We start from the raw sequence: 26,175 nt of genomic DNA on the forward strand, positions 1-26,175 counted from the left end.
GACAGGTCTGGAACTACAGGACAACATGGTATTAGTATCACTACATGGACAGGTCTGGAACTACAGGACAACAAGGTATTAGTATCACTACATGGACAGGTCTGGAACTACAGGACAACATGGTATTAGTATCACTACATGGACAGGTCTGGAACTACAGTACAGGACATGGTATTAGTATCACTACATGGACAGGTCTGGAACTACAGTACAGGACAACATGGTATTAGTATCACTACATGGACAGGTCTGGAACTACAGTACAGGACAACATGGTATTAGTATCACTACATGGACAGGTCTGGAACTACAGTACAGGACAACATGGTATTAGTATCACTACATGGACAGGTCTGGAACTACAGTACAGGACAACATGGTATTAGTATCACTACATGGACAGGTCTGGAACTACAGTACAGGACAACATGGTATTAGTATCACTACATGGACAGGTCTGGAACTACAGTACAGGACAACATGGTATTAGTATCACTACATGGACAGGTCTGGAACTACAGGACAACATGGTATTAGTATCACTACATGGACAGGTCTGGAACTACAGGACAACATGGTATTAGTATCACTACATGGACAGGTCTGGAACTACAGTACAGGACAACATGGTATTAGTATCACTACATGGACAGGTCTGGAACTACAGTACAGGACAACATGGTATTAGTATCACTACATGGACAGGTCTGGAACTACAGTACAGGACAACATGGTATTAGTATCACTACATGGACAGGTCTGGAACTACAGTACAGGACAACATGGTATTAGTATCACTACATGGACAGGTCTGGAACTACAGGACAACATGGTATTAGTATCACTACATGGACAGGTCTGGAACTACAGTACAGGACAACATGGTATTAGTATCACTACATGGACAGGTCTGGAACTACAGGACAACATGGTATTAGTATCACTACATGGACAGGTCTGGAACTACAGGACAACATGGTATTAGTATCACTACATGGACAGGTCTGGAACTACAGGACAACATGGTATTAGTATCACTACATGGACAGGTCTGGAACTACAGGACAACATGGTATTAGTATCACTACATGGACAGGTCTGGAACTACAGGACAACATGGTATTAGTATCACTACATGGACAGGTCTGGAACTACAGGACAACATGGTATTAGTATCACTACATGGACAGGTCTGGAACTACAGTACAGGACAACATGGTATTAGTATCACTACATGGACAGGTCTGGAACTACAGTACAGGACAACATGGTATTAGTATCACTACATGGACAGGTCTGGAACTACAGGACAACATGGTATTAGTATCACTACATGGACAGGTCTGGAACTACAGGACAACATGGTATTAGTATCACTACATGGACAGGTCTGGAACTACAGTACAGGACAACATGGTATTAGTATCACTACATGGACAGGTCTGGAACTACAGTACAGGACAACATGGTATTAGTATCACTACATGGACAGGTCTGGAACTACAGGACAACAAGGTATTAGTATCACTACATGGACAGGTCTGGAACTACAGTACAGGACAACATGGTATTAGTATCACTACATGGACAGGTCTGGAACTACAGGACAACATGGTATTAGTATCACTACATGGACAGGTCTGGAACTACAGGACAACATGGTATTAGTATCACTACATGGACAGGTCTGGAACTACAGTACAGGACAACATGGTATTAGTATCACTACATGGACAGGTCTGGAACTACAGTACAGGACATGGTATTAGTATCACTACATGGACAGGTCTGGAACTACAGTACAGGACAACATGGTATTAGTATCACTACATGGACAGGTCTGGAACTACAGTACAGGACAACATGGTATTAGTATCACTACATGGACAGGTCTGGAACTACAGTACAGGACAACATGGTATTAGTATCACTACATGGACAGGTCTGGAACTACAGTACAGGACAACATGGTATTAGTATCACTACATGGACAGGTCTGGAACTACAGTACAGGACAACATGGTATTAGTATCACTACATGGACAGGTCTGGAACTACAGTACAGGACAACATGGTATTAGTATCACTACATGGACAGGTCTGGAACTACAGTACAGGACAACATGGTATTAGTATCACTACATGGACAGGTCTGGAACTACAGTACAGGACAACATGGTATTAGTATCACTACATGGACAGGTCTGGAACTACAGGACAACATGGTATTAGTATCACTACATGGACAGGTCTGGAACTACAGGACAACATGGTATTAGTATCACTACATGGACAGGTCTGGAACTACAGGACAACATGGTATTAGTATCACTACATGGACAGGTCTGGAACTACAGTACAGGACAACATGGTATTAGTATCACTACATGGACAGGTCTGGAACTACAGTACAGGACAACATGGTATTAGTATCACTACATGGACAGGTCTGGAACTACAGGACAACATGGTATTAGTATCACTACATGGACAGGTCTGGAACTACAGGACAACATGGTATTAGTATCACTACATGGACAGGTCTGGAACTACAGGACAACATGGTATTAGTATCACTACATGGACAGGTCTGGAACTACAGGACAACATGGTATTAGTATCACTACATGGACAGGTCTGGAACTACAGGACAACATGGTATTAGTATCACTACATGGACAGGTCTGGAACTACAGTACAGGACAACATGGTATTAGTATCACTACATGGGTGGGACACAGTCCCTTCATAAAGTATTCATACCCCTTCACCAATGTTCTCTAAAAAAATGTTGAGGCACTGAGCAAAATTGTAGGACTTGTGAGTGGAAACATGAACATTATGAGAATGTTGTGCAACTTTCGGCGAACGTTTACAGTGAACACTGAGGCTGTACCCTTCTTTAATTTTGACCCATCTACCAACAGGTGCCCTTCTTTACGAGGCCTTGGAAAACCTCTGGTCTTTGTGGTTGAATCTGTGTTTGAAATGCACCACTTGACTGAGGGGACCTTAAGGATAATTGTATGTGTTGAGTACAGAGATGAGGAAGTCATTCAAAAATCATGTTAAAAAACACTATTATTGCACACAGAGGGAGTCCATGCAACTTATTATGTGACTTGTTAAAGCACATTTCTATTCCTGATCTTATGTCTTAAAAACATAGTTCGACTTTGACATTATGGGGTATTGTGGGTAGACAGGCCAGTGACTCCCCCACGGAATCTAATGATGTAATGTAATAATGTAATCCATTTTAAATCAGGATGTGACAAAAACACAGTGTGTTTAGAAGGGAAGGGGTGTGAATATTTTCTGAAAGTGTTGTAGATCTGTTAAATGTCTTGTGAACCAGTAGCTCCCTCTACTGGCTGTAATCAAGAGACGTTAGCTAAATGATCAGAAGCTTTATTTAAACTTACTAGTACACCCTTAAATCAAAACACACACAGATACACACTACCCTTAAATCAAAACACACAGAACTACCCTTAAATCAAAACACACACAGATACACACTACCCTTAAATCAAAACACATAGATACACACTCTCTCACTAACCTTAAATCAAAACACACACAGATACACACTACCCTTAAATCAAAACACACACAGATACACACTACCTCTCACTACCCTTAAATCAAAACACACACAGATACACACTACCCTTAAATCAAAACACATAGATACACACTCTCACACTACCCTTAAATCAAAACACACACAGATACACACTACCCTTAAATCAAAACACACACAGATACACACTACCTCTCACTACCCTTAAATCAAAACACACACAGATACACACTACCCTTAAATCAAAACACACACAGATACACACTACCTCTCACTACCCTTAAATCAAAACACACACAGATACACACTACCTCTCACTACCCTTAAATCAAAACACACACAGATACACACTACCTCTCACTACCCTTAAATCAAAACACACACAGATACACACTACCTCTCACTACCCTTAAATCAAAACACACACAGATACACACTACCCTTAAATCAAAACACATAGATACACACTCTCACACTACCCTTAAATCAAAACACACACAGATACACACTACCCTTAAATCAAAACACACACAGATACACACTACCTCTCACTACCCTTAAATCAAAACACACACAGATACACACTACCCTTAAATCAAAACACACAGATACACACTACCTCTCACTACCCATAAATCAAAACATATCGATACACACTACCTCTCACTACCCATAAATCAAAACATATCGATACACACTACCTCTCACTACCCATAAATCAAAACATATAGATACACACTACCTCTCACTACCCATAAATCAAAACATATCGATACACACTACCTCTCACTACCCTTCAATCAAAACATATAGATACACACTACCTCTCACTACCCTTCAATCAAAACATATAGACCACATTTTTCCTCTCGGCTAGAAACCCGTTTAATAAAAATCAATAGGACATGCAACCTGTTAGTCTCTCACCATGTCTGTTGACAGCCGGCTGAGATAGCGTTCTTTCTGGGCTGCGGTCCCCAGCTTGGTGAACAGTGTGTTGATGAGGGTGTTCTGGATGTCACACAGCACGGCCACGGAGGCGTCCACTTTGGCCAGCTCCTCAATGACCAGGATGGAGGAGAAGAACGTGGATCCGGTGCCTCCGTACTCTGGGTCGATCTCTATGCCCATCAGCTGGGAAGTGACAATGAATCATCTGACAAATTAAAAATGGGGAATACACAGCTATATACACACAACAGGGTAGTGTTCAGGACATACTTTAACGTGTTCATTTTGACAACGGGGCGGTGTGTTCTTTTTGACAACAGGGCGGTGTGTTCTTTTTGACAACGGGGAGGTGTGTTCTTTTTGACAACGGGGAGGTGTGTTCTTTTTGACAACGGGGAGGTGTGTTCTTTTTGACAACGGGGCGGTGTTCTTTTTGACAACGGGGCGGTGTTCTTTTTGACAACAGGGGAGGTGTTCTTTTTGACAACGGGGCGGTGTTCTTTTTGACAACGGGGAGGTGTGTTCTTTTTGACAACGGGGAGGTGTGTTCTTTTTGACAACGGGGAGGTGTGTTCTTTTTGACAACGGGGAGGTGTGTTCTTTTTGACAACGGGGAGGTGTGTTCTTTTTGACAACGGGGAGGTGTTCTTTTTGACAACGGGGAGGTGTGTTCTTTTTGACAACGGGGAGGTGTGTTCTTTTTGACAACGGGGAGGTGTTCGTTTTGACAACAGGGAGGTGTGTTCTTTTTGACAACAGGGAGGTGTGTTCTTTTTGACAGGGAGGTGTGTTCTTTTTGACAACGGGGCGGTGTTCTTTTTGACAACAGGGGAGGTGTGTTCTTTTTGACAACAGGGGCGGTGTTCTTTTTGACAACGGGGCGGTGTGTTCTTTTTGACAACGGGGCGGTGTTCTTTTTGACAACGGGGCGGTGTTCTTTTTGACAACGGGGCGGTGTTCTTTTTGACAACGGGGCGGTGTTCTTTTTGACAACGGGGCGGTGTTCTTTTTGACAACGGGGGCGGTGTTCTTTGAGACAACGGGGCGGTGTTCTTTTTGACAACAGGGGCGGTGTTCTTTTTGACAACGGGGCGGTGTTCTTTGAGACAACGGGGCGGTGTTCTTTTTGACAACAGGGGCGGTGTTCTTTGAGACAACAGGGGCGGTGTTCTTTGAGACAACGGGGCGGTGTTCTTTTTGACAACAGGGGCGGTGTTCTTTTTGACAACAGGGGCGGTGTTCTTTTTGACAACAGGGGCGGTGTTCTTTTTGACAACAGGGGCGGTGTTCTTTTTGACAACAGGGGCGGTGTTCTTTTTGACAACAGGGGCGGTGTTCTTTTTGACAACGGGGCGGTGTTCTTTTTGACAACGGGGCGGTGTTCTTTTTGACAACGGGGCGGTGTTCTTTTTGACAACGGGGCGGTGTTCTTTTTGACAACGGGGCGGTGTTCTTTTTGACAACGGGGCGGTGTTCTTTTTGACAACGGGGCGGTGTTCTTTTTGACAACGGGGCGGTGTTCTTTTTGACAACGGGGCGGTGTTCTTTTTGACAACGGGGCGGTGTTCTTTTTGACAACGGGGCGGTGTTCTTTTTGACAACGGGGCGGTGTGTTCTTTTTGACAACAGGGAGGTGTGTTCTTTTTGACAACGGGGAGGTGTGTTCTTTTTGACAACGGGGAGGTGTGTTCTTTTTGACAACGGGGAGGTGTGTTCTTTTTGACAACGGGGCGGTGTGTTCTTTTTGACAACAGGGAGGTGTGTTCTTTTTGACAACGGGGAGGTGTGTTCTTTTTGACAACAGGTCGGTGTTCTTTTTGACAACGGGGCGGTGTGTTCTTTTTGACAACAGGTCGGTGTGTTCTTTTTGACAACAGGTCGGTGTTCTTTTTGACAACAGGTCTGTGTTCTTTTTGACAACAGGGAGGTGTGTTCTTTTTGACAACAGGTCGGTGTTCTTTTTGACAACAGGTCGGTGTTCTTTTTGACAACAGGGCGGTGTTCTTTTTGACAACAGGGCGGTGTGTTCTTTTTGACAACAGGGCGGTGTTCTTTTTGACAACAGGGCGGTGTGTTCTTTTTGACAACGGGGAGGTGTGTTCTTTTTGACAACGGGGAGGTGTGTTCTTTTTGACAACGGGGAGGTGTGTTCTTTTTGACAACAGGGAGGTGTGTTCTTTTTGACAACAGGGAGGTGTGTTCTTTTTGACAACAGGGAGGTGTGTTCTTTTTGACAACAGGGAGGTGTGTTCTTTTTGACAACAGGGAGGTGTGTTCTTTTTGACAACAGGGAGGTGTGTTCTTTTTGACAACAGGGCGGTGTTCTTTTTGACAACAGGGCGGTGTTCTTTTTGACAACAGGGCGGTGTTCTTTTTGACAACAGGTCGGTGTGTTCTTTTTGACAACAGGTCGGTGTGTTCTTTTTGACAACAGGGCGGTGTTCTTTTTGACAACAGGGCGGTGTTCTTTTTGACAACAGGGCGGTGTTCTTTTTGACAACAGGGAGGTGTGTTCTTTGAGACAACAGGGCGGTGTTCTTTTTGACAACAGGTCGGCGTGTTCTTTTTGACAACAGGGAGGTGTGTTCTTTTTGACAACGGGTCGGTGTGTTCTTTTTGACAACGGGGCGGTGTTCTTTTTGACAACGGGGAGGTGTGTTCTTTTTGACAACGGGGAGGTGTGTTCTTTTTGACAACGGGGAGGTGTGTTCTTTTTGACAACGGGGAGGTGTGTTCTTTTTGACAACGGGGAGGTGTGTTCTTTTTGACAACGGGGAGGTGTTCTTTTTGACAACGGGGAGGTGTGTTCTTTTTGACAACGGGGAGGTGTGTTCTTTTTGACAACGGGGAGGTGTTCTTTTTGACAACAGGGAGGTGTGTTCTTTTTGACAACAGGGAGGTGTGTTCTTTTTGACAACGGGGCGGTGTTCTTTTTGACAACAGGGGAGGTGTGTTCTTTTTGACAACAGGGGCGGTGTTCTTTTTGACAACGGGGCGGTGTGTTCTTTTTGACAACGGGGCGGTGTTCTTTTTGACAACGGGGCGGTGTTCTTTTTGACAACGGGGCGGTGTTCTTTTTGACAACGGGGCGGTGTTCTTTTTGACAACGGGGCGGTGTTCTTTTTGACAACGGGGGCGGTGTTCTTTGAGACAACGGGGCGGTGTTCTTTTTGACAACAGGGGCGGTGTTCTTTTTGACAACAGGGGCGGTGTTCTTTTTGACAACGGGGCGGTGTTCTTTTTGACAACAGGGGCGGTGTTCTTTGAGACAACAGGGGCGGTGTTCTTTGAGACAACGGGGCGGTGTTCTTTTTGACAACAGGGGCGGTGTTCTTTTTGACAACAGGGGCGGTGTTCTTTTTGACAACAGGGGCGGTGTTCTTTTTGACAACAGGGGCGGTGTTCTTTTTGACAACGGGGCGGTGTTCTTTTTGACAACGGGGCGGTGTTCTTTTTGACAACGGGGCGGTGTTCTTTTTGACAACGGGGCGGTGTTCTTTTTGACAACGGGGCGGTGTTCTTTTTGACAACGGGGCGGTGTTCTTTTTGACAACGGGGCGGTGTTCTTTTTGACAACGGGGCGGTGTTCTTTTTGACAACGGGGCGGTGTGTTCTTTTTGACAACGGGGAGGTGTGTTCTTTTTGACAACAGGGAGGTGTGTTCTTTTTGACAACGGGGAGGTGTGTTCTTTTTGACAACGGGGAGGTGTGTTCTTTTTGACAACGGGGCGGTGTGTTCTTTTTGACAACAGGGAGGTGTGTTCTTTTTGACAACGGGGAGGTGTGTTCTTTTTGACAACAGGTCGGTGTTCTTTTTGACAACGGGGCGGTGTGTTCTTTTTGACAACAGGTCGGTGTGTTCTTTTTGACAACAGGTCGGTGTTCTTTTTGACAACAGGGAGGTGTGTTCTTTTTGACAACAGGTCGGTGTTCTTTTTGACAACAGGTCGGTGTTCTTTTTGACAACAGGTCGGTGTTCTTTTTGACAACAGGGCGGTGTTCTTTTTGACAACAGGGCGGTGTGTTCTTTTTGACAACAGGGCGGTGTTCTTTTTGACAACAGGGCGGTGTGTTCTTTTTGACAACAGGGAGGTGTGTTCTTTTTGACAACGGGGAGGTGTGTTCTTTTTGACAACGGGGAGGTGTGTTCTTTTTGACAACAGGGAGGTGTGTTCTTTTTGACAACAGGGAGGTGTGTTCTTTTTGACAACAGGGAGGTGTGTTCTTTTTGACAACAGGGAGGTGTGTTCTTTTTGACAACAGGGAGGTGTGTTCTTTTTGACAACAGGGCGGTGTTCTTTTTGACAACAGGGCGGTGTTCTTTTTGACAACAGGGCGGTGTTCTTTTTGACAACAGGTCGGTGTGTTCTTTTTGACAACAGGTCGGTGTGTTCTTTTTGACAACAGGGCGGTGTTCTTTTTGACAACAGGGCGGTGTTCTTTTTGACAACAGGGAGGTGTGTTCTTTGAGACAACAGGGCGGTGTTCTTTTTGACAACAGGTCGGCGTGTTCTTTTTGACAACAGGGAGGTGTGTTCTTTTTGACAACAGGGAGGCGTGTTCTTTTTGACAACAGGGAGGCGTGTTCTTTTTGACAACAGGGAGGCGTGTTCTTTTTGACAACAGGGCGGCGTGTTCTTTTTGACAACAGGGCGGTGTGTTCTTTTTGACAACAGGGAGGTGTGTTCTTTTTGACAACAGGGAGGCGTGTTCTTTTTGACAACAGGGAGGCGTGTTCTTTTTGACAACAGGGCGGTGTGTTCTTTTTGACAACAGGGAGGTGTGTTCTTTTTGACAACAGGTCGGTGTGTTCTTTTTGACAACAGGTCGGTGTGTTCTTTTTGACAACAGGGCGGTGTGTTCTTTTTGACAACGGGTCGGTGTGTTCTTTTTGACAACGGGTCGGTGTGTTCTTTTTGACAACGGGGCGGTGTGTTCTTTTTGACAACGGGGCGGTGTGTTCTTTTTGACAACGGGGCGGTGTTCTTTTTGACAACGGGGCGGTGTGTTCTTTTTGACAACGGGTCGGTGTGTTCTTTTTGACAACGGGTCGGTGTGTTCTTTTTGACAACGGGTCGGTGTGTTCTTTTTGACAACGGGTCGGTGTGTTCTTTTTGACAACGGGTCGGTGTGTTCTTTTTGACAACAGGTCGGTGTGTTCTTTTTGACAACAGGTCGGTGTGTTCTTTTTGACAACAGGTCGGTGTGTTCTTTTTGACAACAGGGCGGTGTTCTTTTTGACAACAGGTCTGTGTTCTTTTTGACAACAGGGAGGTGTGTTCTTTTTGACAACAGGTCGGTGTTCTTTTTGACAACAGGTCGGTGTTCTTTTTGACAACAGGGCGGTGTTCTTTTTGACAACAGGGCGGTGTGTTCTTTTTGACAACAGGGCGGTGTTCTTTTTGACAACAGGGCGGTGTGTTCTTTTTGACAACAGGGAGGTGTGTTCTTTTTGACAACAGGGAGGTGTGTTCTTTTTGACAACGGGGAGGTGTGTTCTTTTTGACAACAGGGAGGTGTGTTCTTTTTGACAACAGGGAGGTGTGTTCTTTTTGACAACAGGGAGGTGTGTTCTTTTTGACAACAGGGAGGTGTGTTCTTTTTGACAACAGGGAGGTGTGTTCTTTTTGACAACAGGGAGGTGTGTTCTTTTTGACAACAGGGAGGTGTGTTCTTTTTGACAACGGGGCGGTGTTCTTTTTGACAACGGGGCGGTGTTCTTTTTGACAACAGGGCGGTGTTCTTTTTGACAACAGGGCGGTGTGTTCTTTTTGACAACAGGTCGGTGTTCTTTTTGACAACAGGGCGGTGTTCTTTTTGACAACAGGGCGGTGTTCTTTTTGACAACAGGGCGGTGTTCTTTTTGACAACAGGGCGGTGTTCTTTTTGACAACAGGGCGGTGTTCTTTTTGACAACAGGGCGGTGTTCTTTTTGACAACAGGGCGGTGTGTTCTTTTTGACAACAGGTCGGTGTGTTCTTTTTGACAACAGGGCGGTGTTCTTTTTGACAACAGGGCGGTGTTCTTTTTGACAACAGGGAGGTGTGTTCTTTTTGACAACAGGTCGGTGTGTTCTTTTTGACAACAGGGCGGTGTTCTTTTTGACAACAGGGCGGTGTTCTTTTTGACAACAGGGAGGTGTGTTCTTTGAGACAACAGGGCGGTGTGTTCTTTTTGACAACGGGGAGGTGTGTTCTTTTTGACAACGGGTCGGTGTGTTCTTTTTGACAACAGGTCGGTGTGTTCTTTTTGACAACAGGTCGTGTGTTCTTTTTGACAACAGGTCGGTGTGTTCTTTTTGACAACAGGTCGGTGTGTTCTTTTTGACAACAGGTCGGTGTGTTCTTTTTGACAACAGGGAGGTGTGTTCTTTTTGACAACAGGGCGGTGTGTTCTTTTTGACAACAGGTCGGTGTGTTCTTTTTGACAACAGGTCGGTGTGTTCTTTTTGACAACAGGTCGGTGTGTTCTTTTTGACAACGGGTCGGTGTGTTCTTTTTGACAACAGGTCGGTGTGTTCTTTTTGACAACAGGTCGGTGTGTTCTTTTTGACAACGGGGCGGTGTGTTCTTTTTGACAACGGGGCGGTGTGTTCTTTTTGACAACGGGTCGGTGTGTTCTTTTTGACAACGGGTCGGTGTGTTCTTTTTGACAACAGGTCGGTGTGTTCTTTTTGACAACAGGTCGGTGTGTTCTTTTTGACAACAGGTCGGTGTTCTTTTTGACAACAGGTCGGTGTGTTCTTTTTGACAACAGGTCGGTGTGTTCTTTTTGACAACAGGGCGGTGTTCTTTTTGACAACAGGGCGGTGTGTTCTTTTTGACAACAGGGCGGTGTTCTTTTTGACAACAGGGCGGTGTGTTCTTTTTGACAACAGGGAGGTGTTCTTTTTGACAACAGGGCGGTGTGTTCTTTTTGACAACAGGGCGGTGTGTTCTTTTTGACAACAGGGAGGTGTGTTCTTTTTGACAACGGGGAGGTGTGTTCTTTTTGACAACAGGGAGGTGTGTTCTTTTTGACAACAGGGAGGTGTGTTCTTTTTGACAACAGGGAGGTGTGTTCTTTTTGACAACAGGGAGGTGTGTTCTTTTTGACAACAGGGAGGTGTGTTCTTTTTGACAACGGGGAGGTGTGTTCTTTTTGACAACGGGGAAGTGTGTTCTTTTTGACAACAGGGCGGTGTGTTCTTTTTGACAACAGGGCGGTGTGTTCTTTTTGACAACAGGGAGGTGTGTTCTTTTTGACAACAGGTCGGTGTGTTCTTTTTGACAACAGGTCGGTGTTCTTTTTGACAACAGGTCGGTGTGTTCTTTTTGACAACAGGGCGGTGTGTTCTTTTTGACAACAGGTCGGTGTGTTCTTTTTGACAACAGGGCGGTGTGTTCTTTTTGACAACAGGTCGGTGTGTTCTTTTTGACAACAGGGAGGTGTGTTCTTTTTGACAACAGGGAGGTGTGTTCTTTTTGACAACAGGGAGGTGTGTTCTTTTTGACAACAGGGAGGTGTGTTCTTTTTGACAACAGGGAGGTGTGTTCTTTTTGACAACAGGGAGGTGTGTTCTTTTTGACAACCGGGTAATAATTTTCAGGACATATGTCCAGGTAGTCTCTCCCCGTTTTAGTCCATTTTCTTCTGTTGTCTAATGAACATGACGGAGGTAGGTTAGAGTATATTTATTCCACGGTAACAGAATTATGCTGGGACTTCCAAATGTTACCAAGCAAAAAACATTTACTTAAAAGTTTAACAAACCAACTCCATGCACAAGGACAAATTTTAACAATTTCAAATGAACATTTTACAAAAAAATACATTCACTGGAAGAACTGAGTCGATGTAAACTTTGGTAAAACATTTTCAGTAAAATCTCCCTCAGTTCTTTTATGTGAGAACGCTTTACAAAAACTCAAAATATACACTGACTGTACAAAACGTTAGGAACACCTTCCTAATATTGAGTTGCACCCCCTTCTGCCCTCAGAACAGACTCAATTCAATTACCAATTTGGTAACAGAATTACACGTATTAAATCACTTAATAATTCATAAACAAAATGTATATTAGTAAAAACACTAACTAAATTGGTAGGTCTACCTTTACTTCTTATTTCTGTAAACATTCATTATCCTCATGAAGAGAGAATTTAAAATATCTTAAGACACAGTGGGGTCCGAAATTATTGAAACCCTTGATAAAGATGAGCGAAAATGACTGTATAAAATAATTTCAAACACTGAGCTGTATGCAAAAACAAAAAAAGTAAATTATATTATTTTCTACTAATAGAAAATGCAATTTTGTTTAACTAGCAATAGTTTATTATTATTGAATTATTTTAAAAGTAGGGTCAAAATGACCTCACCTTGAGAGGATAACTGCACTTAGCTTTACATTTTAGACCCACTTCAAGTTGGTTCTAATGGGTCCTTTTACATGGAAATGCCCCTAATGACCATAAGATGTAAAGAAGAGAAGCACATACCCCCTGTTCAAAGAGGGACTTTATCACTTCCGGATCCATATGAGAGTTTTCGTCCATCTTCGACACAAACGGGGCAAGACGCTCGTGTGCAAACTTGTTCACTGTTCAAATATGGGACGGTAAAATGAAACGCAATGTGACTTGATTAACTGAACTTACATAAAACCAAATTCATGACAAATCAGACCAATCCATAGCATGATCCAGTCTGTTTATTAAATCTTATTGGTTGGTTTAAGTGCTATATATCACACACACACACACAATACAAGTCAAAAGTTTGGACACACCTACTCATTCCAGGATTTTTTCCCCCTACATTGTAGAATAATAGGGAAGACATCAAAACTATGAAATAACACAAAATATATTTGAGATTCTTCAAAGTAGCCACCCTTTGCCTTGATGACATCTTTGCACACACTTGGCATTCTCTCAACCAGCTTGATGAGGTAGTCACCTGGAATGCATTTCAATTAACAGGTGTGCCTTGTTAAAAGTTCATTTGTGGAATTTCTTTCCTTCTTAATAAGTTTGGGCCAATCAGTTGTATTGTGACAAGGTAGGGGTGGTATACAGAAGATATCCCTATTTGGTAAAAGACCAAGTCCATATTATGGCAAGAACAGCTCAAATAAGCAAAGATAAATGACAGCCCATCATTACTTTAAGACATGAAGGTCAGTCAATCTGGAAAATGTCAAGAACTTTGAATGTTTCTTCAACTGCAGTCGCAAAAACCCCTAAGCGCTATGATGAAACTGGCTCTCATGAGGACAGCAACAGGAATGGAAGACCCAGAGTCACCTCTGACTCTGGGTCAGAGGATAATTTCATTAGAGTTAACTGCACCTCAGATTGCAGCCCAAATAAATGCTTCAGAATTCAAGTAACAGACACATCTCAACATCAACTGTTCAGAGAAGACTGCGTGAATCAGGCCTTCATTGCCAAATTGCTGCAAAAAAAACACTGAAGGACACCAATAAGAAGAGACTTGCTTGGGCCAAGAAACACGAGCAATGGACATTAGACTGGTGGAAATCTGTCTATTGGTCTGGTGAGTGCAAACTTAAGATTTTTGGTTCCAACCGCCGTGTCTTTTTGAGACGCAGAGTAGGTGAACGGATTGTCTCAGTATGTGTGGTTCCACCCTTGAGGCATGGAGGAGGTGTTATGGTGTGGGGTGCTGGTGACACTGTCTATGATTTATTTAGAATTCAAGGCAGTCTTAACCAGCATGGCTACCAGTGATACGCCATCCCATCTGGTTTGGGCTTAGTGGGACTATCATTTGTTTTTCAACAGGACAATGACCCAACACACCTCTACGCAGCGTAAGAGCTATTTGACCATCAGATGACCTGTTCTCCACAATCACCCGACCTCAACCCAATTGAGATGGTTTGGGATGAGTTGGACCGCAGAGTGAAGGAAAAGTAGCCAACAAGTAGTCAGCATTGGTAGGAACTCCTTCAAGACTGTTGGAAAAGCATTCCTCGTGAAGCTGGTTGAGAGAACGCCAAGAGTGTGTAGAGCTGTCAAGGCAAAGGGTTGATACTTTGAAGAATGTAAAATATAACACAATTTGATTTGTTTAACACTTTTTTTGCTTACTACAAGATTCCATATGTGTTATTTCATAGTTTTGATGTCTTCACTATTATTCTACAATGTAGAAAATAGTAAAAATAAAGAAAAACCCTTGAATGAGTAGGTGTCCAAACATTTGACTGGTACTGTGTTATATATATATATATATCCTTTGTTGCTCTGCCTAGTGTATATCCTGCATGCTGCAACTCACCAGCATCCCTCATCATCCCCTCCTCCTCAGAGTATGTCTGTAGTGGAGGGTAGGAGACCCCCAGAGCAGCAGCCTGCTCTGCAGACACGTCTGGTTGGGTGGATCTGTTCCGCAGACCATGCTGGCACACACTCCATGGTCGGGACACCTGCCTACCAACCTGAAATTACACAGTTACATTTTCGCTGATGGATGACATGATACAACTTGAGTGTTTACACAAAATGTTGCCACTCTACTCAATCCGGGGCAGCAGCTAGCCTAGTGGTTAGAGCGTTGGACTTGTAACCGAAAGGTTGCAAGATCGAATCCCCGAGCTGACAAGGTAAAAACCTGTCGTTCTTGCCGTCATTGTAAATAAGAATTTGTTCTTAACTGACTTGCCTAGTTAAATAAAGGTTTTTAAAAGATTGGCCTGGCTACCCAAACTCCTAGTTGGGGCCATTTGAATTCAATCACTTTTTTAACTGCACCCCTTTTGAATTGAACGAAACCTTCCATACATATTTGCCCATCGTAGAAGTGCTCAGAAAGGGACTTTTTGGACATGAATGCCAAAACATCCAAGCGAAATGTGACCTATTTTGCATACCCCACCATACCATGAGACATCCATGTCTTCATCACTGGAAAAAAATAAACAGTTGAGTTTGATTTCATAAGATAATGTTGTCTCAACCAACCACAAGTAGGCCTACAACAGATGCCAATATAGTTGGAGGTCCAGACATCAGAGAACATTGACTTCAATGGGATCATCTGTTGTTTTAAATGATACTGTCAACCCTCCATAGGAAACCTATTGACAACATAGAAATACTAGAATAGACGTCACCATTTAAGTGGCCATTCAACGGTGGGTGGACCAGCAGCCATATTTGTGGTAGTAATTAGAAGAAAATATTTCAATTACATTTTCAATGGTGTACCAGCTAAATTGCAGTGGTCTGAAGGGATAGGTATATTCTATAATTTATATGATTGAAATGACACCCACCCTGTATTCAAGAGCATGTTGTGTCTCAACCGATGGTGGGCACAAGTAGGGCTACAATATATGGGAATTTGGAGAGAAAAAACATTGTAGTTTATGCGGTTTTAGATAATTGACGTTAAACGGTTAACAAAATGGCATTTTTTTATTTAAAAAACTATATCAAAAAAAGAAAGAAATTATCAATAGTTTGACAACCCTGTTTGTAAGCTTTTATGATACTCAACCGTTGATTTGTTTCCAGTAATGAAGACACGGATGTCTCATGGTATGGTGGGGAATGCAAAATAGGTCAACTTTGAGCACCTTTAGCTCTTGAATGTTTTGTCACTCTGGTAAAAAACAAAAGTCACTTTCTGAGCGCTTCTAAAATGGGCAAATAGTGTACGTAGCTAGCGACAACAGAGCAGTGGAACAATTAAGTTTGAGTCGTCAGGCAACACAAATATATCCATACTCCAGCATGAGTGAATATGAGAGAGTGGTGGCTATAACGTTATACGGCAAGATAACAGCAGTGACAGGCAGGACATTTCTTCAAGAGTAACTTGCGGTGTAACTGACGGAGGCAGTAACTAACTAGCTATGTCATTTGTATTAGCATGCAGCTAGCTAGCCAACGCGTTATGTGATAGCAGGTTATGCAATGGGGTAATATAAAGTTACAAAAAACACTGGCTAAGTTCGTATTTCTAAATAAGTATGACTACACAAAGACAACATATCATAAAACAACAATGTGAACGAAGAAACCGCTTTTGCATTACATTCGTCTCACCTTTGAGAAGCACCTGATCAAGGGCGAAGCCATGTTTTCTCTTGTTTACATCTGAGTGTGTTCACTTTTCTATTGACCGGGTAAAACAGCGACCATGGACAGTTTCTCGTCTTCACTTGGCAAAACGTATCAGCTGTTACTCATGTCTTCAATTTTATATACACAGGGCATCTTTAATCAAATAAACATGTTCCTCTAGGCAAACACCTTCTCTTTTTCTGCTGTTGCTGTTGTATTTCCAACTAGTAGCTTTCACTGACAGCTAGCTGTGTGCTTCTGAAATGGGAGTCATTTTACTGTTGCATAGCTACTATAACACATAGCTCCCTCTCTTTTGTTTTTAGCACAACCAGCTAACATTAACTTGTCATCACACATTTTGATTGTCTAGATAGTGTTTTGAAATGTCCATCTTGACATCGGTCTTAGAATTAACATAAGAACGGATGGGAACGCGTAAGTTATCGCATATATTTTAACGGTGCTGTGATTGACGACCAGCTGGTAAGTAAAATGGCAAGCGTACATTACTAACGTTATACAAGCTAACGTTAGCGAGCCACGCCGGTAGTAGTGAAGTGATGGGCTGTGTATCAACTGCTACATGTCATGTTGTCACTGTTATGAGATGTTTCTTGGTAACAACATACTTATTATCGTCGTGACTGACTGTCCACATAATGGTTCATGGTTATGGCTTTGATCATGACTCTCAGTTCCATTACATTTAAAGAGTCATTGGATGAAGGCGTTTTCTGTAGGGGGAGTTTTATTATTAATAAGAGCCGCGACGGTCGGCGTGAACATTAACGGCATAGCTTGCTGTACGGTTTTGGAAGCATAAAAACCGTATCTTTCATATCGGGCGAAAAAATAAATAAGTTGTTAAACTGACACGCCTTTATTGGGTTAGATTCCCACACGCCCATATTTACACGTTACTGCATCTAAACCTGTGTGTAAACGGAAGACAGATTCCACAAACTGTTTTCACTGAAAAATACTGTCAGCTGCAACGGTTAAAACAGTGTTCACTACATTAAATGTGTATTTTGCATTTGTAAAATTATTTGGTTGTGATATCAAAGTAGAGCGATTTATGTTTCAAGAACCGTACCGCAATCGATTCACCTTTAGAACCGGACCGCAATCGATTCACCTTTAGAACTGGACCGCAATCGATTCACCTTTAGAACCGGACCGCAATCGATTCACGTTTAGATGGGAGTATTTGGCTGTTTTGGCTTCCAGAGACAATTCGCCCTTAAACAGAACATGTAAATTCTTTGGACTAAGGAGTAACATTAGGCTCATTTAGTCCAATATCGGGCTATAGGTTATGGCATACATGCAATGGTATTGTAACAATATGATTATCATGGAACGAACTGCAAAAAATCTCTGAAGCTGGAGACTCATATCTCCCTCACTAGTTTTAAGCACCAGCTGTCAGAGCAGCTCACAGATCACTGCACCTGTACATAGCCCATCTGTAAACAGCCCATCCAACTACCTCATCCCCATACTGTATTTATTTATCTTGCTCCTTTGCACCCCAGTATCTCTACTTGCACATTCATCTTCTGTACATCTACCATTCCAGTGTTTAATTGCTATATTGTAATTACTTCGCCACCATGGCCTATTTATTGCCTTACCTCTCTTATCCTACCTCATTTGCACACATTGTATATAGACTTTTTCTATTGTATTATTGACTGTACGTTTGTTTATTCCATGTGTAACTCTGTGTTGTTGTTTGTGTCGCACTGCTTTATCTTGGCCAGGTCGCAGTTGTAAATGAGAACTTGTTTTCAACTGGCCTACCTGGTTAAATAAAAGGTGAAATAAAAATAAATGTGATTCATTATGTTTAACCATCAATTATTATTATTGCCTTATCTTACAGGTTTGGGGGGGGGGGTGATCAGAAGTCATCACAATACACCCCATCTTGCCAAATGGATGATGATCTAAAACCTCTGGATTTCATAAAGGACTTTCAAGAGTACCTGACACAGCAAACACACCATGTCAACATGATCTCAGGCTCTGTCGGCGGGGAAATGGAGCCCGACCACCTCCAAGCTGGTGAGAATGTTATGAACACTATCTATATATGTATATATAATATCTATCTACTATTATATAAAACAATCAGAGTCATTGACTAACTTGATGTGTATATTTTTAAATCGCCCCAAAATAAGCCATATCCCTAATTTGTCTTTGGGAAGTTAGGCCAGTGGAACAGGGCCCTCTGTCCTCATCAGGTTAAACCAGTGGAACAGGGCCCTCTGTCCTCATCAGGTTAAACCGGTGGAACAGGGCCCTCTGTCCTCATCAGGTTAAACCGGTGGAACAGGGCCCTCTGTCCTCATCAGGTTAAACCGGTGGAACAGGGCCCTCTGTCCTCATCAGGTTAAACCAGTGGAACAGGGCCCTCTGTCCTCATCAGGTTAAACCGGTGAAACAGGGCCCTCTGTCCTCATCAGGTTAAACCAGTGGAACAGGGCCCTCTGTCCTCATCAGGTTAAACCAGTGGAACAGGGCCCTCTGTCCTCATCAGGTTAAACCAGTGGAACAGGGCCCTCTGTCCTCATCAGGTTAAACCAGTGGAACAGGGCCCTCTGTCCTCATCAGGTTAAACCAGTGGAACAGTGCCCAGCGCTACGGGGAATAACCTAATAAGTCTGTTTGAACGATTTTTTTGTAATGTTTTTGTTTTTATTTTTATTTTGTGGCGATTGGCCGTCATCCAAAAGGGGTCCTCTGGAGGAGCAATGAGTGGTTCTTCTGTTTAGATCCATATTGTGGAGATATTGACTGAACAAAGATGACCCTAATGCATCTCAAGTCATCCTCTCGTATCTTTCAAGCACCAGACAAAAACAGGCCCCACAAATGGTTTCTGACTAGATTGTCTGCCAGAATAACATTTTTTTCACCGGGAAATAGATCGATGTAAAATGTGATTTTACAAATCCTGCTTCCAGATAAGTTCTAGATGTGATTCGGCTTTTTGTGTGTCTGTGAGGTCGGGTATTGTTTAGAGGTATCCATTTCCCGGTGGAAAAAAAATTGACTGTAAAGTATCTATTTAATTCTATGCCTTGTCGTCTCCTCTCCCAGTAGCAGCAGCTATCCCAGAGAGTGATCATCAGAATGGATCAGTGGAAGTCTCTCTGGACGACAACTCTGGGCTGCTGGTGGACGGCTTCCAGAGGACCTTCGACGGCAAGCTCAAGTGTAGCTACTGCAGCTACGCCAGTAAAGGCACCGCTCGCCTGATAGAGCACATCAGGATTCACACAGGTAAAATGGACCAGCCCATCTGGCATTTGCCCAACATGCCAGATGGCCAGTCCGCCCCTTGCACTGTCTATGTAGTTAATAAGATCTTATTTTTTTTACTTGTATTTATGTGTGACATGACATTTTAATGGATGTTGGATTTGTGCCAAGATGTTGAAATAAACCTAAACCTCTTTGTTGACTAACAGGAGAGAAGCCCCACCGCTGCCAGCTGTGCCCCTTCGCCTCTGCCTACGAGCGCCACCTTGAGGCCCACATGCGCTCCCACACGGGAGAGAAGCCCTACAAGTGTGACCTCTGCTCCTTCCGTTGCAGCGACCGCAGCAACCTGTCCCACCACCGCCGGCGCCGCCACAAGCTTTTACCCATGAAGGGGGCGGAGCTACCCGCCTTCCTCTCCAACAAGAAGATGCTTAACGTCCTACAGAAGAAGAGTGGCAGCTCCCTGGGCCTGGGAGGCTACAGCAGACACCTCCTCATCAACCTCAGCCCTCCCTCCATGGTGGTGGGGAAACCAGACTACCTGAACCATGAGGTGTACGAGAGCGATGTGAAGGACCATGGGACTAGAGGAGGTGCCAGCAGGGATGTCAACAGTGACATGGTGGTGGACAACAATCCACTGAACCAGCTGTCTACGCTGGCAGGCCAGTTGTCCAACCTCCCCCCAGTGGACCAGACCCCCGTGTCTCCTGACAGACTGTCCTGTAACGACGTCAAGCCGTTCCTCATCCAGCAGGCCTCTGGAGGACCGATTGCAGTGTCAGTATCTTTGTCCGCCAGTCAAAGTGGTGCCCACCACCACCACTACCACCACCACCACCACCAATCCTCCTCCCCAACCAGCCCCGAGGACCTCCAACCCCCTGCAGGCCACAGCAGGAACTACAGCCCCAGCCCAGTGAACCCAGAACCTAGCAGTGAGCACAGTGCACACACACGCACCAGCTCAGCTAGCATTAGTAACAGCCAGCCCAGTACCCCTGCCCTGCCCGGTAGCACACCGGACCCAGACCCACAGATGCTACACAGCTGCCAGCACTGCGACACCTACTTCTCTGACAACATCATGTATACCATTCACATGGGTTGCCACGGCTACGAGAACCCCTTCCGGTGTAATATCTGCGGCTGTAAGTGCAGGAACAAGTATGACTTTGCCTGCCACTTCGCTCGCGGGCAACACACGCAGTGACTGACTTCCGCAGCGACCGAGATGAATTTGAACGATGTTTGGCGTCTCACAGAGCACATTAACTTTATTCCGTGTTTATGATAATCAGGGATCAGAGCGATTCTGATCTATATTTTATTGTATCGTTTTTTTAATTAATGATATAACTTAGAGAGTGAGTGTTACTTTGAAATGAGGAATTGATGCTTCTATAAATGGGAAAGTAATCTGGAGGTTGGAGACATTTATCACGTGTCCTCCTCGGTGCCGTCTGAGAATTTAAAGGAAGTCACTTCTTATCATTTAAAAAATAAATGTCAAATGTTATTTAACTAGGCAAATCAGTTAAGAACAAATTCTTATTTACAATCACGGCCTGCCCCCGTCCACACCTTGACGACGCTGGGCCAATTGTGTGCCGACTCCCAATCACGGCCGGATGTGATACAGCCTGGATTCGAACCAGGGACTGTTGTGACGCCTCTTGCAACGAGATGCAGTGCCTTAGACCGCTGCGCCACACGAGAGCCGACTCCGAAGTAGTTACATAAATATTGGTGATATGACATGCGAGTGACAAAACGTATAGTTTACATAGCGATTAGCAAGGTATCTGGTTGCTGTGGCTAAAGTTTAAACAGGTTTGACCTTGCCTTATTTCTTATGTATTTATTTCACCTTTATTTAACTAGGTAGGCAAGTTGAGAACAAGTTCTCATTTACAACTGGGACCTGGCCAAGATAAAGCAAAGCAGTGCGACACAAACAACAACACAGAGTTACACATGGAATAAACAAAACGTACAGTCAATAATACAGTAGAAAAAAGTCTATATACAATGTGAGCAAATGACGTGAGGAGGTAAGGCAAGAACATGTCCATTGGTCCAAATAGGTCGCTCCACATCGACAAACAGACATGCTTTATTATACATGGTGTATAGTAGTGTCTCACTTTATTGTGAGTGTAAAACTTCACATTATATCAACGGCTTGAAGTGAATGAGATCTGTGCATATTGATGCTTCGGCTTAGACATTATTTCACTCTATATCTTACTCTGCTCTGTTCCACATTCCGATTGATTCCACGTGTTCTCTGTTCCACATTCAGATTGATTCCATGTGTTCTCTGTTCCACATTCCGGTTGATTCCACGTGTTCTCTGTTCCACATTCAGATTGATTCCATGTGTTCTCTGTTCCACATTCCGGTTGATTCCATGTGTTCTCTGTTCCTCATTCAGATTGATTCCACGTGTTCTCTGTTACACATTCCGATTGATTCCATGTGTTCTCTGTTCCACATTCCGGTTGATTCCACGTGTTCTCTGTTCCACATTCCGATTGATTCCACGTGTTCTCTGTTCCACATTCAGATTGATTCCACGTGTTCTCTGTTCCACATTCCGGTTGATTCCACGTGTTCTCTGTTCCACATTCAGATTGATTCCACGTGTTCTCTGTTCCACATTCAGATTGATTCCACGTGTTCTCTGTTCCACATTCCGGTTGATTCCACGTGTTCTCTGTTCCACATTCCGGTTGATTCCACGTGTTCTCTGTTCCACATTCCGGTTGATTCCACGTGTTCTCTGTTCCACATTCAGATTGATTCCACGTGTTCTCTGTTCCACATTCAGATTGATTCCATGTGTTCTCTGTTCCACATTCCGGTTGATTCCACGTGTTCTCTGTTCCACATTCAGATTGATTCCATGTGTTCTCTGTTCCACATTCAGATTGATTCCACGTGTTCTCTCTTCCACATTCAGATTGATTCCATGTGTTCTCTGTTCCACATTCAGATTGATTCCACGTGTTCTCTGTTCCACATTCAGATTGATTCCATGTGTTCTCTGTTCCACATTCCGGTTGATTCCACGTGTTCTCTGTTCCACATTCAGATTGATTCCATGTGTTCTCTGTTCCACATTCCGGTTGATTCCATGTGTTCCACGTGTTCTGTTCTGTTGCTGCCAATCACGTCCCTTCTTACCTTCAGCCAGCCTTACTGATCTATAATAACTGGTGCTCTTTAGCTAATACCTCCTGAATTAACAATGATCTGTAGCTTAAATGCAATTTGTGTTCGAGACAAATCATTCGGACTTGGATAAATCGTACTCGATCAAAAGGCCAAAAGTATTCTTCTGAACCTTTTTTTAAAAAAGTATTTCAAAGGATCACATAACAGTCGTAGCAGTGTTGGAAATGATTGTGGTCCATACAGACAGTAACGTAACACTACCCCCTTCCTGAGTATTGAAACGATTTGCACAGATCAAGTGACAGCCTGGAGTTTGTTTTTCATATTGTATGTGAAAAAGGATTTCCTGTATGTTTTCTGGACACATAGACATCCAGATTGATGTAGCAGTGTCTGATTGGTCCCCTGTCTTGGAGTAATGTTTTCTATGCAGTGATCTAGGATGTGTAGGATTGTCTCCCAATCAATTATCTATCTTGGACTATGGAGAAAGTAATGTTATCATATGAAATAGCACAGGGTAGAAATATATAGATTCTGATTTACACTGAACAAAAATATAAATTTAAAATGCCACATTTTAAAAGATTTAAAGAGTTACAGTTCATATAAGGAAATCAGTCAATTTAAATAAATTCATTAGGCCCTAATCTATGGATTTCACATGACTGGGAATACAGATACCTTAACAAACAGGGGTGTGGATCAGAAAACCAGTCAGTATCTGTTGTAACCACCATTTGCCTGATGCAGCGCGACACATCTCCTTCGCATAGAGTTGACCAGGCTGTTGATTGTGGCCTGTGGAATGTTGTCCCACTCCTCTTCAATGGCTGTGTGAAGTTACTGGATATTTGGCGGGAACTGGAACCACGCTGTCGTACATGTCGATCCAGAGCATCCCAAACATGCTTAATGGGTGTCATGTCTGGTGAGTATGCAGGCCATGGAAGAACTGGGACATTTTCAGCTTCCAGGAAATATGTACAGATCCTTGTGACATGGGGCCGTGCATTATCATGCTGAAACATGAGGTGAGGAGGCGGATGAATGGCACGACAATGGACCTCAGGATCTCGTCACGGTATCTCTGTGTATTCAAATTGACATAGATACAATGAAACTGTGTTCATTGTCCGTAACTTCTGCCTGCCCCATACCATAACACCGCCACCATGGGGCACTCTGTTCACGACATTGACATCAGCAAACCGCTCACCCACACGACGCCAAACACACTGTCTGCCATCTGCCTGGTACAGTTGAAACCCGGGATTCATCCGTGAAGAGCACACTTCTCCAGCGTGCCAGTAGCCATCGAAGGTGAGCATTTGCCCACTGGAGTCGATTACGATGCAGAACTGCAGTCAGGTCAAGACCCTGGTGAGGACGACGAGCACGCAGATGAGCTTCCCTGAGACGGTTTCTGACAGTCTGTGCAAAAACTTCTATGGTTGTACAAACCCACAGCTTCATCAGCAGTCCAGGTGGCTGGTCTCAGACGATTCCACAGGTGAAGAAGCCGGATGTGGAGGTCCTGGCCTGGCGTGGTTACACGTGGTCTGGGGTTGTGGGACCGGTTGGACGTACTGCCATATTCTCTAATGCCAAATCTGTCAGGTGGATGGATTATCTTGGCAAAGGGGAAAAGCTCACTAACAGGGATGTAAACAAATTTGAGCACAACATTTTTACATTTACATTTACATTTAAGTCATTTAGCAGACGCTCTTATCCAGAGCGACTTACAAATTGGTGCATTCACCTTATGACATCCAGTGGAACAGCCACTTTACAATAGTGCATCTAAATCTTTTAAGGGGGGGGGGGGGGGGGGGCAGAAGGATTGCTTTATCCTATCCTAGGTATTCCTTGAAGAGGTGGGGTTTCAGGTGTCTCCGGAAGGTGGTGATTGACTCCGCTGTCCTGGCGTCGTGAGGGAGTTTGTTCCACCATTGGGGTGCCAGAGCAGCGAACAGTTTTGACTGGGCTGAGCGGGAACTGTACTTCCTCAGTGGTAGGGAGGCGAGCAGGCCAGAGGTGGATGAACGCAGTGCCCTTGTTTGGGTGTAGGGCCTGATCAGAGCCTGAAGGTACTGAGGTGCCGTTCCCCTCACAGCTCCGTAGGCAAGCACCATGGTCTTGTAGCGGATGCGAGCTTCAACTGGAAGCCAGTGGAGAGAGCGGAGGAGCGGGGTGACGTGAGAGAACTTGGGAAGGTTGAACACCAGACGGGCTGCGGCGTTCTGGATGAGTTGTAGGGGTTTAATGGCACAGGCAGGGAGCCCATTTGAGAGAAATACATTTTTTGTGCATCTGGAACATTTCTGGGATATTTTGTTTTTTAATGATTTCTTTGGGGGGGGGGGGGTCTTTATTTCAGCTCATGAAACACGGGACAAACACTTTACATATTGCCTTTATATTCTTGTTCAGTGTATAATTTTTGTCAAATGTTAACACCCTGAAAAAGGCCTTTTTATGTTATTGTAATTTGTTACAGTAACTGTAATATATTAAATTATTACCATTACTAAGAAGACTGAGTTAATTATTTATATCATATCGGCCTGTTGTAAATACAGGACTTTTTATTGTTTGGTTATTAAGAAGTTAGAACAACAGACTTTCTGATTTCAGAGGGGTATAGAGATGACGTACAGAGGTGTATAGAGGTGACGTAGAGAGGGGTATAGAGGTGACATAGAGAGGGGTATAGAGGTGACGTAGAGAGGTGTATAGAGGTGACGTAGAGAGAGGTATAGAGGTGACATAGAGAGGGGTATAGAGGTGACGTAGATAGGGGTATAGAGATGACGTAGAGATGGGTATAGAGGTGATAGTTGTGTGATGTGTTTCCTACGTAGAGAGGGGTATAGAGGTCATAGTTGTGTGATGTGTTTCCTACGTAGAGAGGGGTATAGAGGTGACGTAGAGAGGGGTATAGAGATGACGTAGAGAGGGGTATAGAGGTGACGTAGAGAGGTGTATAGAGGTGACGTAGAGAGGGGTATAGAGGTGATGTAGAGAGGGGTATAGAGGTGACGTAGAGAGGGGTATAGAGGTGACGTAGAGAGGGGTATAGAGGTGACGTAGAGA

General features: G+C 43.9%; 2 protein-coding genes across 6 annotated transcripts in view; one reads left to right on the forward strand and one right to left on the reverse strand.

Annotated features, from left to right (window-relative positions):
* LOC129845836 (short/branched chain specific acyl-CoA dehydrogenase, mitochondrial-like) overlaps positions 1-16,707 on the reverse strand; it is a 39,752-nt gene extending 23,045 nt beyond the window's left edge. Inside the window, exons 1-4 of the mRNA XM_055913759.1 lie at positions 16,600-16,707; positions 14,828-14,987; positions 13,021-13,121; positions 4,514-4,720 (exon numbers count right to left, since the gene is read on the reverse strand). Coding sequence (XP_055769734.1) covers positions 4,514-4,720; positions 13,021-13,121; positions 14,828-14,987; positions 16,600-16,632 — 501 coding nt within the window. The 5' untranslated portion in view covers positions 16,633-16,707. The remainder of the gene's footprint in view (positions 1-4,513; positions 4,721-13,020; positions 13,122-14,827; positions 14,988-16,599) is intronic.
* A 2-nt stretch (positions 16,708-16,709) lies between these two features.
* LOC129845835 (zinc finger protein Pegasus-like) lies at positions 16,710-23,231 on the forward strand. Of its 5 annotated transcripts, none has more exons than XR_008758122.1 (4): positions 16,712-18,690; positions 19,732-19,914; positions 20,103-22,960; positions 22,994-23,231. XR_008758122.1 is itself a non-coding variant. In XM_055913758.1 (3 exons), the coding sequence occupies exons 1-3, from the start codon at positions 18,561-18,563 to the stop codon at positions 21,107-21,109; spliced, it is 1,317 nt and encodes a 438-aa protein (XP_055769733.1). In that variant the 5' UTR covers positions 16,710-18,560; the 3' UTR covers positions 21,110-23,231. The 5 variants fall into 5 exon arrangements, 2 of the variants coding, with proteins under 2 accessions (XP_055769733.1, XP_055769732.1); XR_008758121.1 differs by having other exon boundaries at positions 20,103-22,762; positions 22,796-23,231; XR_008758120.1 differs by having other exon boundaries at positions 20,103-22,300; positions 22,334-23,231.
* Positions 23,232-26,175: the final 2,944 nt, after the last annotated feature.

The sequence above is a fragment of the Salvelinus fontinalis genome, unplaced genomic scaffold (genome assembly GCF_029448725.1).
Source record: "Salvelinus fontinalis isolate EN_2023a unplaced genomic scaffold, ASM2944872v1 scaffold_0379, whole genome shotgun sequence".
Taxonomy (NCBI): Eukaryota; Metazoa; Chordata; class Actinopteri; order Salmoniformes; family Salmonidae; genus Salvelinus; species Salvelinus fontinalis.